The sequence below is a fragment of the Cherax quadricarinatus genome, chromosome 59 (genome assembly GCF_038502225.1).
Source record: "Cherax quadricarinatus isolate ZL_2023a chromosome 59, ASM3850222v1, whole genome shotgun sequence".
Classification (NCBI taxonomy): Eukaryota; Metazoa; Arthropoda; class Malacostraca; order Decapoda; family Parastacidae; genus Cherax; species Cherax quadricarinatus.
The window spans coordinates 25,563,280-25,575,762 of record NC_091350.1 but is presented as its reverse complement, the minus strand read 5'-3'; the positions used below and the strand labels follow the sequence as shown (position 1 = coordinate 25,575,762).

Here is a 12,483-nt window from a genome sequence, read left to right as displayed (position 1 = left end):
ATATCTATACATATCCACATACATATCCATACATATCCACATACATATCCATACATATCCACATTCATATCCATACATATCCACATTCATATCTATACATATCCACATACATATCCATACATATCCACATACATATCCATACATATCCACATATCCATACATATCCACATTCATATCTATACATATCAACATACATATCCATACATATCAACAGACATATCCATACATATCCACATATCTATACATATCCATTTCCACATACATATCGCAAGAAGTAAATCATTTAAAACATGGCTTCATGGAAGATTATAAATTATTTTCTCTATACCAAATACACAAGGATAATAATCGTGTTTTATATTGCAGTTCCCACTACGATATCAAAGGTGATGGAATGTAAGTACCGAGCATTATCTTCTATGTAAATTTATGCTGATAAATCATTTTATACGTGATGTCCAGTTGACTAATAATTTCCTGCACTTTGTTGTAATAATTTTCTGAATAACTAGAAATGTCACAATGTATTTAATAGCTTGTTTATTTGTACTAGAAATGTTAGTGACGATTGTCATTGTTGTTGTTGTCGGTGGTTTAAGTTTTTTTTTTGTTTTGTTCAGAATTTTGTTCTCGTTTTTTGTACTCATGTTTATGCTTTATATTTTTCTTGTTGGAGTTACAGGAGTTTTATTTTTAACGATTATATTTTTATTTTATTTTTTTTTGTTCGCTGTTTATATTTTTCTTACTTTCCTGTTTTTGTCTTATTTTTTGTTGCCTTTATCCTAGTTATCGTTTTGTTTTTCTGTGTTTTTTTTTTCGTATTTTTTAAATTTTGTTTTATCGTTTTGCTTTTGTCATTTTATGGCTATTGTTAATTTTATTACCGTGGTCATTATTACGTGTCCAACAGACCCGTTTATCCTCTTTCTTTTTGTACTGTTTCTTTCCTCTGCTCTCAGAACAGTAACACACTGCTGTCAGCTGTGCAACATTCAGTATTTACAATATTTACAATATGATATGTAGTATTTTACGTTAAACAGGCAATTAGGGAATGTTTTGGAACCAGTGTTGAATTTACGAAGTGACTCTCGTGTCTGGGCACAAATCTAATACACAGTTTCCTATCACTAGTTGATAGAATGTATAATGTTAGTTTTAGGTCTCAGTAATACCCAGTGGTGTGCTAGATAGTCTCAGTAATACCCAGTGGTGTGCTAGATAGTCTCAGTAATACCCAGTGGTGTGCTAGATAGTCTCAGTAATACCCAGTGGTGTGCTAGATAGTCTCAGTAATACCCAGTGGTGTGCTAGATAGTCTCATTAATATCCAGTGGTGTGCTAGAGTGTCTCATTAATACCCAGTGGTGTGCTAGATAGTCTCATTAATATCCAGTGGTGTGCTAGAGTGTCTCATTAATACCCAGTGGTGTGCTAGATAGTCTCAGTAATACCCAGTGGTGTGCTAGATAGTCTCAGTAATACCCAGTGGTGTGCTAGATAGTCTCAGTAATACCCAGTGGTGTGCTAGATAGTCTCAGTAATACCCAGTGGTGTGCTAGATAGTCTCAGTAATACCCAGTGGTGTGCTAGATAGTCTCAGTAATACCCAGTGGTGTGCTAGATAGTCTCATTAATATCCAGTGGTGTGCTAGAGTGTCTCATTAATACCCAGTGGTGTGCTAGATAGTCTCATTAATATCCAGTGGTGTGCTAGAATGTCTCATTAATACCCAGTGGTGTGCTAGATAGTCTCATTAATATCCAGTGGTGTGCTAGAGTGTCTCATTAATACCCAGTGGTGTGCTAGATAGTCTCATTAATATCCAGTGGTGTGCTAGAGTGTCTCATTAATACCCAGTGGTGTGCTAGATAGTCTCATTAATATCCAGTGGTGTGCTAGAGTGTCTCATTAATACCCAGTGGTGTGCTAGATAGTCTCATTAATATCCAGTGGTGTGCTAGAGTGTCTCATTAATACCCAGTGGTGTGCTAGATAGTCTCATTAATATCCAGTGGTGTGCTAGAGTGTCTCATTAATACCCAGTGGTGTGCTAGATAATCTCAGTAATACCCAGTGGTGTGCTAGATAGTCTCAGTAATACCCAGTGGTGTGCTAGATAGTCTCAGTAATACCCAGTGGTGTGCTAGATAGTCTCAGTAATACCCAGTGGTGTGCTAGATAGTCTCAGTAATACCCAGTGGTGTGCTAGATAGTCTCAGTAATACCCAATGGTGTGCTAGATAGTCTCAGTAATACCCAGTGGTGTGTTAGATAGTCTAATAATCAGCTGAGTGCTGTATAGCTTCAGTAGTTGGAGTGTGCTGAAGCTTCAGTTATAACTGGCGGTGTGCTGGAGCTTCAGTTATAACCGACGGTGTGTTAAAGCTTCAGTTATAACCGATGGTGTGTTAAAGCTTCAGTTATAACCGATGGTGTGTTGAAGCTTCAGTTATAACCGGCGGTGTGTTGAAGCTTGTTATAACCGGTGGTGTGTTGAAGCTTCAGTTATAACCGGCGGTGTGTTGAAGCTTCAGTTATAACCGGCGGTGTGTTGAAGCTTCAGTTATAACCGGCGGTGTGTTGAAGCTTCAGTTATAACCGGCGGTGTGTTGAAGCTTCAGTTATAACCGGCGGTGTGAAGCTTCAGTTATAACCGGCGGTGTGTTGAAGCTTGTTATAACCGGTGGTGTGTTGAAGCTTCGGTTATAACCGGCGATGTGTTGAAGCTTCAGTTATAACTGGCAGTGTGTCGGTTAGTTTCAGAAATAATATATCGGCGTGAGTTACACTTGAATATCTGGGTGCGGAAACGTTTCGCCTACGTACAAGACTTCGTCTGTCGAAAAGACACGATTTTCATTCTGTAGACAGTAAAAGAAATAGAGATGCAATTATAAGCCTTGATAGGCGGTGGTTAGTTCCAGTGACCTGATTGCAGAGTTATGGATGTTGTTGTTAAAGATTCGCCGGTATTCTCCCGGCCCGGGCCCTTCCAAGTGGTGGCCCGGCACCCTGTCTAGGGAGTGTCTGAGACCTAAGTCTCCCATGGGAGGAGGCACAAGTACCCCCCTCATCTTGTAAGGTACAAACTCGGGCTCTGGCACCAACCATGCCCTAGAAGGGCAATGCATGGTGTCGATCGTGAGTTATGGAGACGAGGACAGGTTATATATTGAAGGCAGAAGTGAGGTGCAACTTCTGTATATGATATCGAAAGTGAATGGAGCCCACTAGCGGAGGTTGATCATACCAAATAACCATTTAGCATTAATGCTACAGAAAAAATGGTCTGTACCTAAATTCCACAGTGTTCCAATGTCAGACAGGTGGACCATTCCAAACAATTTATTAACAGGATTACAGAAGATTCTCCCATTAAAGGACCTATTGTAGTGCTGTGTCAGGCACGTGCATATGTCTTCTACAACTCTATATGTGAACATCTGTTTGGAAAGACCAACTTACACTGGTAACCTACTTACACCTTTCACGGCATTGCTGTTGTGCAACACTTCTTGCTCTGGTACATAATTCTCTAGCCTCATTACTTTAGGGTAAGGGACTGAAAACCTCTAAATTATTTCTCCACCTAATGAATGGTCTCCGGATTAAAAATTCCCTCTGTAATCAACTGAAGAAACCTGCTATCCAAACGAAACGTTCCCGCAACGAGATACCTCGTATCTATCATAAATTATCGATATTCTATATCATTAAAAAATGATACAACTTTGACACAACAACACCATGTATCTTTGTGCAAGAGATCTTTTCTTTTGCTCTTGCTAAGCAACTGTGTGACCTGTGTGACACATGTGACCTGTGTGACACATGTGACCTGTGTGACCCGGGCTTCTCGCTCCCGTCAGGCCATCTTATATTTTATATTTAATTATTTTTGATCAAACCTGAATAAATTAATGAAACTACACGGAATTTAAAGTTAATTGGGTCTAGGCTTCAATAAAGCACATGTAGTTTTTGTTGCCGGAAATCAGAAATACATAAATATTTTTTTTTTTTTGTTAATGAACACGAGTACATATAAATTATTTGCGACAAGTTTCTAGTAAATTATAAAACAATTTTTGACAAGTCATTATAATGGGTATTGATCACAATACCCATTACAATCACAATATTATAATGGGTATTGTGATCAATACCCATTAATTACCAGTAGCAGTGATAGGAGGGTAAAAAACATTGTTGATACCTATACCAAATTTTGATACGTATCTAAAAAAGCAGGAGATAGATGGTTTGGTTCTAATTATATGTCAGTTAGCCTAACTTCCTCTGTGGGAAAATTTATGGAAACAAAAATTACCGATGCTATTAGAAGGAACAACGTAAAACATTAATTAATGAATCTCAGAACGATTTTCAAAAGGTTTGTTCCTGCCTTACGAATTTGCCTACTTTTTATCACTAAGGTATTTGAGGAGGTACATGAAGGTAATAAAAATAATATTGAGTATATGGACTTCAGTTCACATACACAACAGACTGCCGAAGAAAGTAGAGGCACACGGTATAGGCTGGAAACATTTTCCCGGATAGATGTATGGTTGAGAAGTGGGCAACCAAGAGTGGGGACGCTTCACAAGTGGTGTTCCGCAAAGATCAGTGTTGGGCCCTTTTTTATTCACAATATACATTAAAGACTTAGACGAGGGAATAAATAATGACATAAGAACTTTTGGCGATGACACCAAAATAGGCTGATTAACCATACCCCCGGCCGGGATTGAACCCGCGGTCATAGAGTCTCAAAACTCCAGACCGCGGGTTCAATCCCGGCCGGGGGTATGGTTTGTTTGCAATCGTGGCATTACGATTTCTTGAGTCATGTTAGGCTGATTAATTCTGACGAGGACACTTACGAATGAATTGATGCATTGTTCGGAGAAGTGGCAGATGCAGCTTAGTGTAGAAATTCACCATGGCACTTACAAAATAAGAACATAAGAAAGAAGAAACACTGCAACAGGCCTACTGACCCATGCGGTGCAGGTCCATGTCCCCCCCGGATTAGCCCAATGACCCACCCAGTCTGGTCACTTCCACTCAAGGAAGGAGCACGGCTCCAGACCCAGCAGCACAAGCTAGTTAGATCCAACTCAAACTCACCCACACCCACTCACGTATTTATCTAACCTATTTTTAAAACTACACAACGTTTTAGCCTCAATAACTGTACTCGGGAGTTTGTTCCACTCATCCACAACTCTATTACCAAACCAGTGCTTTCCTATGTCCTTCCTGAATCTGAATTTTTCCAACTTGAAACCATTGCTGCGAGTCCTGTCTTGGCTGGAAATTTTCAGCAAACTATTTACATCCCCTTCATTTATTCCTGTTTTCCATTTATACACCTCGATCATATCCCCCCTAATTCTACGCCTTTCGAGAGAGTGCAGATTCAGGGCCCTCAGTCTATCCTCACAGGGAAGATTTCTAATACATGGGATCATCTTTGTCATCCTCCTCTGTACGTTTTCCAGTGCATTTATATCCATTCTGTAATACGGTAACCAGAACTGAGCAGCATAGTCTAAATGAGGCCTAACCAAGGATATATAGAGTTGAAGAAAAACCTGAGGACTTCCGTTATTTATACTTCTAGATATGAAGCCAAGAATTATGTTAGCTTTATTGCGAACACTAATGCACTGTTGTCTTGGTTTTAGATTACTGCTAACCAGAACTCCTAAATCCTTTTCGCAATCAGTAGTATTAAGATCTACATTATTTAGTTAATATGTCGCATGGTTATTTACCTGTCCAACATTTAGAACTTTGCATTTGTCAATATTAAACTGCATCTGCCACTTCTCCGACCATTGCATTAGTCTATTCAAATCATCCTGGAGTGCTCTAGTGTCCTCATTAGAATGAACTGGACGGCCTATTTTGGTGTCATCAGCAAATTTGCTTATGTCGCTATTTATTCCCTGATCTCTGTCGTTTATGTAAATTGTGAGCAACAACGGGCCCAACACTGACCCCTGAGGAACACCGCTTGTGACGTGCCACCATTCTGATTTCTCCCCATTTATGCAAACTCTTTACTGCTTATTTGTCAGCCATGTCTCTACACAGGAAAAAATTTCTCCTCCTATTCCGTGTGCCTTAAGTTTCCTCAATAGCCTCTGGTGTGGAACTATATCGAAAGCCTTACTGAAGTCCATATACACAATTTCATATTCATTACCATGATCTACCTCCTCAAACACCTTAGTGAAAAAAGTTAGTAAATTCGTAAGACAGGAACGCCCCTTTGTAAAACCGAGTTGAGATTCATTAATCAATCTGTACCTATCAAGATGGCTACGAATTGCTTCGGCAATTATTGATTCCATAAATTTCCCCACTATGGGGGTAAGGATTATTGGTCTATAGTTCGAAGCCAAGGACCTGTCACCTGCCTTGTAAATAGATATTACATTTCCATTTTCCACTTATCAGGCACTATGCCAGTTTGTAGTGATATATTAAAAAGATTATCCAAAGGTATGCTAAGTTCCTCTTTACATTCCTTTAACACCCTTGCAAACAGTTCATCAGGACCTGGGGATTTGTTAGGTTTCAGTTTCTCTAATTGTCTGAGGACCATGTCACTAGTTACCGCAATCGTGCATAGTTTATTATCATCCTGTTCTACATAATCTATTATTTCAGGAATATTGCTAGTACTTTCCCTGGTGAAAACTGAGAGGAAGTAGGTATTGAGAATTTCACACATATCCTTATCACTGTCAGTGATCTGACCAGAGTTACTCTTAAGATTAGGGACAAGATGTCCATAATCTTACTTCTGTATACCTGAAAGAACCCTTTTGGGTTAGTCTTTGAATCCCTTGTGACCTTAGCCTCATAATCCCTTTTTGCTTTTCTTATTCCTTTCTTTATTTCTCTCTTTAACTGAATATATTGAATTCTTAACTGCCCATCCCCTCTTTTGATACGCCTATATATGCCTCTCTTTTGACCAGTGAGATGTTTTAATCTATTATTCATCCATTTAGGATCATTTTTATTTGATCTAATTTCCCTACTCGGAACAAAAGTTGTCTTGGCAGCTAGAACTATGCTCTGAAAAACGTCATATTGGCATCCGAGATCACCTACCTGACCCATAGTCATGACATCCCAATTTAGCCCACCCAAGTAATTTGTCAGTCCCATGAAGTCGGCCAAGCAAAAATCTTGGACAGAGACTTGATTGCAGTTATCTGGGTAATTCCATGATATATTGAAACTAACTGATTTGTGATCACTTTCCCCAAGCTCATTAACCTCAAGATCAATAATTAGTGAATCTTTGTTGGCAAGAACCAAGTCGAGCAGATTGTTTCCTCTAGTTGGTTCTGTCACAACCTGTTCTAAAAAGCAATCCCGAACTGTATCAAGAAAGTCACTAGACTCAAGATTTCCTGTCATATCGTTCCAATCAGTTAGTCTAAAGTTAAAATCTCCCATTATCACAACATTTTCATATCTAGATGCCTTATGAATTTCGTCTCATAACAGCTTACTGCACTCCCTATCAAGGTTTGGGGGCCTATAAATCACACCCAAAATTAATTTGTCACGTCCCTCGAGAAACTATAGCCAATTAGATTCTGTGTTCGATGTTTCTAATCTTATATCTAAGACAACAATTTAAATTTTCTCTGACGTACATCGCCACCCCACCACCCTTCCTGTTGACCCTATCAGTGTGGAATCGTTTATAGCCCGGTATGTTGCGTTCAGAAGGCATTTCTCTATCTTTCAGGTTGAACCAGGTCTCTGTTATACCAATAATATCTATATTACCTACACTCACAAGTAATCTTAGCTCATCTATCTTATTTCTTTGACTCCTACTATTTTGTATAATAAACCTTAAGGGAGCTAGTCACTTGTTGCCCTCTACTCTCTTTGTTGATCAATTGATTTGCCATTACTAGCAACTTTATTTTGAATACTGTCTTTTAAACATATCCATGAGGTATCCCTGTAATAACTGCTGTTCTTAACCCTAATGCTGCAGCCTGATTGTTTCCCACAAACACCCATACCTCTATAATCTATCAGTTTAAATTCCTAATCAAGTCATCAATTACCCTCTGAATCGAATTGGCTAATGCAATCACTCCCATCCCCAGAGAGATGAACCCCATCCCTTGCATACATATCACGTTTGCCAAAGAATTGGTCCCAGTTATCAATGAATGGGATTGCAAGTTCCTTGCAGTTCCTGTCTAGCCAGCAATTTATGCTAATTGCCCTAGACATCCATTCATTGCCCACTCCCTTTCTAGGCAAGTTGCTACATATGACTGGGATCCCTCCCTTAGATCTAACTACTTCTATGGCTGACCTGTACTTATCTTGCAGCTCCTCTCTTCTGCCCTTCCCAGTATTATTACCCCCAGCACTAAGACAGATAATGGGCTTGTTCCCATTACCTGCCATAATATTAACCAACCTGCTGACTATATCACCAACACCAGCTCCAGGAAGGCGCACACTCTGTTTGACATTCCTGTCTTTGTTACAAAGTTCACGGTCCATATATCTTACTTGAGAATCGCCTACTATTAAAATATTCTTACCTTGATTAGCAGGGGAATCAGTGGTACCTTCAACCTCACTGACCACTGAAGTACACTCGTCTTGGAGAACAGAGAATCGATTTCCTACCTTCATATTTTCTCTATTTACTCTCCTCATGTTCCTTCTTCCTGAGCTGTGAACCACTTTCCACTTAAAGTGGGTGCCACCATCACTGCTGGTGACCATTACCTCCTTACCAGCTAAATCCTTCTCACACTCCCTCCCAAACTCATCTATGCGAAGCTTCAGCCTCCTATTTTCCTCCTGAAGAAGTAGAATCTCCTTCTTTAACACTTGAACCTGAGATTCTAAAACACTACAACAAGCCATGGTGCTTGGTAACAGCCCACGCTAACTCCCAAGAGCTTAGGCAGGTATGACCACACGTGACCACTGACCTCGGCGTACTTATACGGAAAAAGTGAAAAATATTTATGAGTCCTGGTTAGCAGTAATCTGTAGCCACGAGAACAATGCATAAGTGTTCGCAGTCAAGCGAATATAATTCTTACCTTCATATAAATAACTGGAATCCTCAGGTTATTCTTCAACTCTATATATCGTTGGTTAGGCCTTATTTAGGTTATGCTAGGCAGTTCTAGTCATCGGATTATGTTGTGGACAAATGAGTTGAAAACATATTTATTTGAAATCTTTTCTAAGCGGCTAGATTGAGATCAGTGACTCTGCACTCTTTAGAATGGCCAAGATTAGGGGGGATATGTTATGTATAAATAGAAACCAGAAATAAATGAAGGGGCTGTAAATAACATGCTAAGAATATCTAACCAATTCAGGACTTGCAGTAATGGATTCAAGTTTGAAAAATTTATATTTAGAAAGTGTATAGGAGATCATTGGTTTGGTAACAGAGTTGTAGATGAGTGGAAAAGACTCAAGAGTAGAGTCACTGAAGCGAAAACCTTATGTAGCTTTAAAAATAGGTTTGACTATTACATAAGTGTGTGAGAGTTAAACCTTTCTACCATGGGTCAGTAGACCTGCTGCTGTGCTCCTTCCTTCTTATGTTCTCCTTATCAGTTTCCTGGTAGTTGCGTCACATAACCTATAAGTTTTTCCGCCCACATCATTACCCACCTTCCTCTGGTTGTCTTCTAATTCTCTCGCATAATTGACTTGGTAATGGAACAGGAACTGACAAATTGTTAACAGCAGTCTTATCTCCAAAATTTAGGATATTTGTGATTATCACGAGATGAGGTGCACTAGGTGGAATCTGAAATGAGTCTTAGTGTTAATTGGGAGTCAAGCCTATCAACTATACAAGGATTATAGGGGTCCATATAACATGCTCACCCCCCAGTCAAGGCTGGTTTACTACCTCTAAAAGGGTTTACAGTAAATCCTCAGCGTATGTACAGTGCTAGTCACGGCATTATGCCGGGTGAGCGCCCCGATATAATGCCGTGACGAAAATCAAAAGCCTACCGTACAGGGGGGTCTTTTTTCGTCAGTGCATTATGACGTCGCGGCCTGCGGCCACACTCCACAGTGACTCTTCAGTGCTCACGCGGCTGCCGTGGTGAAAGGAAGTGTTGCACTTTTGTCTTTCATCCGCCCAATCTTTTGTCCGGTGTTCACTTTGGGTTTTGAGCTATACATGAAACTATAACTCAAAGAAGACACTTGTTCGTACCTTAACTGTGTTAAAGAAGCAGTCAGAGAGTACATCTACGATAATTGCTAGAGAACTGAAAGAAAAGAACAAACATCTTCTCTCAGAGGTGTCTGTAAGGACTGTTAACAGACGTGTGTCAGAACTGGGTTACAGTAGTCATCACCAGGTTAAGAAACTAATCCTCTCCAAGCCACAAAAGAAACTTAGGTTGGATTATGCAAAGAAATATCTTCACTGGAATCCTCAACAGTAGTCTGAAGTACTTTGAAGTGATGAAGCAACCTTCACCGTCTCTCGTAACCACGGGGGACGTGTGTACCGGCCCAGAGGTAGTGACCCACTAGACCCAGGTTACACCTGTGGGACCACCAAACACCCAGACCGCTCATGGTTTGGGGGTGTTTCAGTGCTCAGAGTGTTGGTGAACTCATTGTGCTTCCTAGAAAACAGTATATGAATCAGTATACTTACCTTGAGTTATTGTATGACAATTTACCTGAGGCATTTAACAAGTGTGAGGCTACGGTTTTTATGCAGTATGGTTCACAGTGTCAAACCACCAAATCTGTAGTTCAATGGCTTAAGGACTGTGAAGTGAGGTTCTTGAATAACTGGCCAGGCAATTCTCCAGACCTAAGCCCTGCTAAGAACCTCTGGTCAGTAGTGAAATGGAGTTTACTGGGCAAGGATATCAGTTCAATCCTCCGGCTGGAGGCTGCTCTACATGTGGCATGGAATAATATACCTCCCCAAACCCTCAAGAATTTGTGTGAGAGTCGTCCTACACTGCTGAGGGACTTGATTAAGCGTATAGGACGCAGCACCAAGTATTGAAACCTCAGTAAGTTAGCGAATATATAATCTTTCATGGTATGTGTTTGTGTTTTGGTACGTGTGTGAGGAAGGGGTGGAATAATGCCGTAATTAGCACAGGCACGGCATTATGCCACATACACCTATCGTTGTCAGAAGCACGTTGTCTTTGCAGCACGGTGATTGTTGGTTAGCAAGTTTTAAAGTCTATCGACTACACTATTGTGCATATAAAAAGCTGACCATCAGTAACGAATGCTTTAGTCCATTTGATAGGGAAGACTAAAGTCTTGTCATATATATACTTAGTGATATACACCTCTCAGTATATTTTTCGTGTTTGGTGGTCGTTTGGTTAACTGAGCTTAAAGTCTATCGACTACTGAAAAAGTACAAAATACTCTAATTTCAGATACTAAGCTATGAGAATTAAAGCAAACTTAAAGTGCATTCATTTTGAAGCTTTCATTGCACACACATGTATACTTCAGGAGATACTCATCAAAATAAATACAAAGTATTCGTTGGTTTAGGTAATTTTCGTCAGGTTTTGAAACAAAGGCCTCCTGACGAGGGTCTCAGTCATATGACGGCTTCTTAACTCACGAAATCGTAATGACACGATTGCAAATAAACCATACCACAGGCGGGGATAGAACTCGAGATCAGAGAGTCATAAAACTCCAAACCGACGCGCTTAGCCAGCTGGCCCAGTGGCTAGGGCGTCGGTCTGGAGTTTGACTCTGTTCGCGGGTTCTATCCCCACCTTTGATATGATTTTTTTTTTTGACGGCTTCTTGTCGGGAACTTTTATCTGACTGATGCTTCCTGTAGGCTTACCTGTCCACTCCTTTCAAAAAAATATTTTGTCTTTCTCTAGATAGAAAATGCATAAAATGTCGGCACAATAGTAAGACACTAATGCAATATAATATCCTTTATTATTAACGTTTTGCCATTCAGAACACTTTATCATGTTACAAACAGATAAGACAGGAAGATGAGTATATATGAGTAAGCGCAATGAGGTACAGTCAGGTTATATGAGAGACAAGTAATATGTTGTCTACCTCACTTGGGTCGGCGTACCTGTTGCAGTGTTGCACTCAGCTCTTGCAACGTAAGAGGACTATCAACAACAGTATTGCTCATTCTTATTTTTTGAAGTCGTACAGCCCTAGTGGTCAAATTAAAAAAAAAAAGTCCATTTTCCCAAATTAGTGAATATTGTCTTCTATATTTATCAAAAACTTTAAATTCAGCTACCCAAAAAAGAGGAAAAAACTCAATTTCTATTTTATATATTAGCTATTTTACACTGCAGCACAATATATATACATTGCAGTTGAGAATAAATTTAGTGCATTTTAACGAGAAATACATAATTTCAGACGGACAGGTTTAATTTTGTGTTGTA

General features: G+C 39.7%; 1 protein-coding gene across 1 annotated transcript in view; it reads left to right on the top strand.

Moving 5' to 3' along the window:
- The window catches only part of LOC128698846 (nephrin-like), an 80,748-nt gene that overhangs the window by 36,659 nt on the left and 31,606 nt on the right, over nucleotides 1–12,483 (top strand). The window contains exon 3 of the mRNA XM_070097826.1: nucleotides 367–396. Within this exon, the coding sequence (XP_069953927.1) occupies nucleotides 367–396 (30 nt within the window). The remainder of the gene's footprint in view (nucleotides 1–366; nucleotides 397–12,483) is intronic.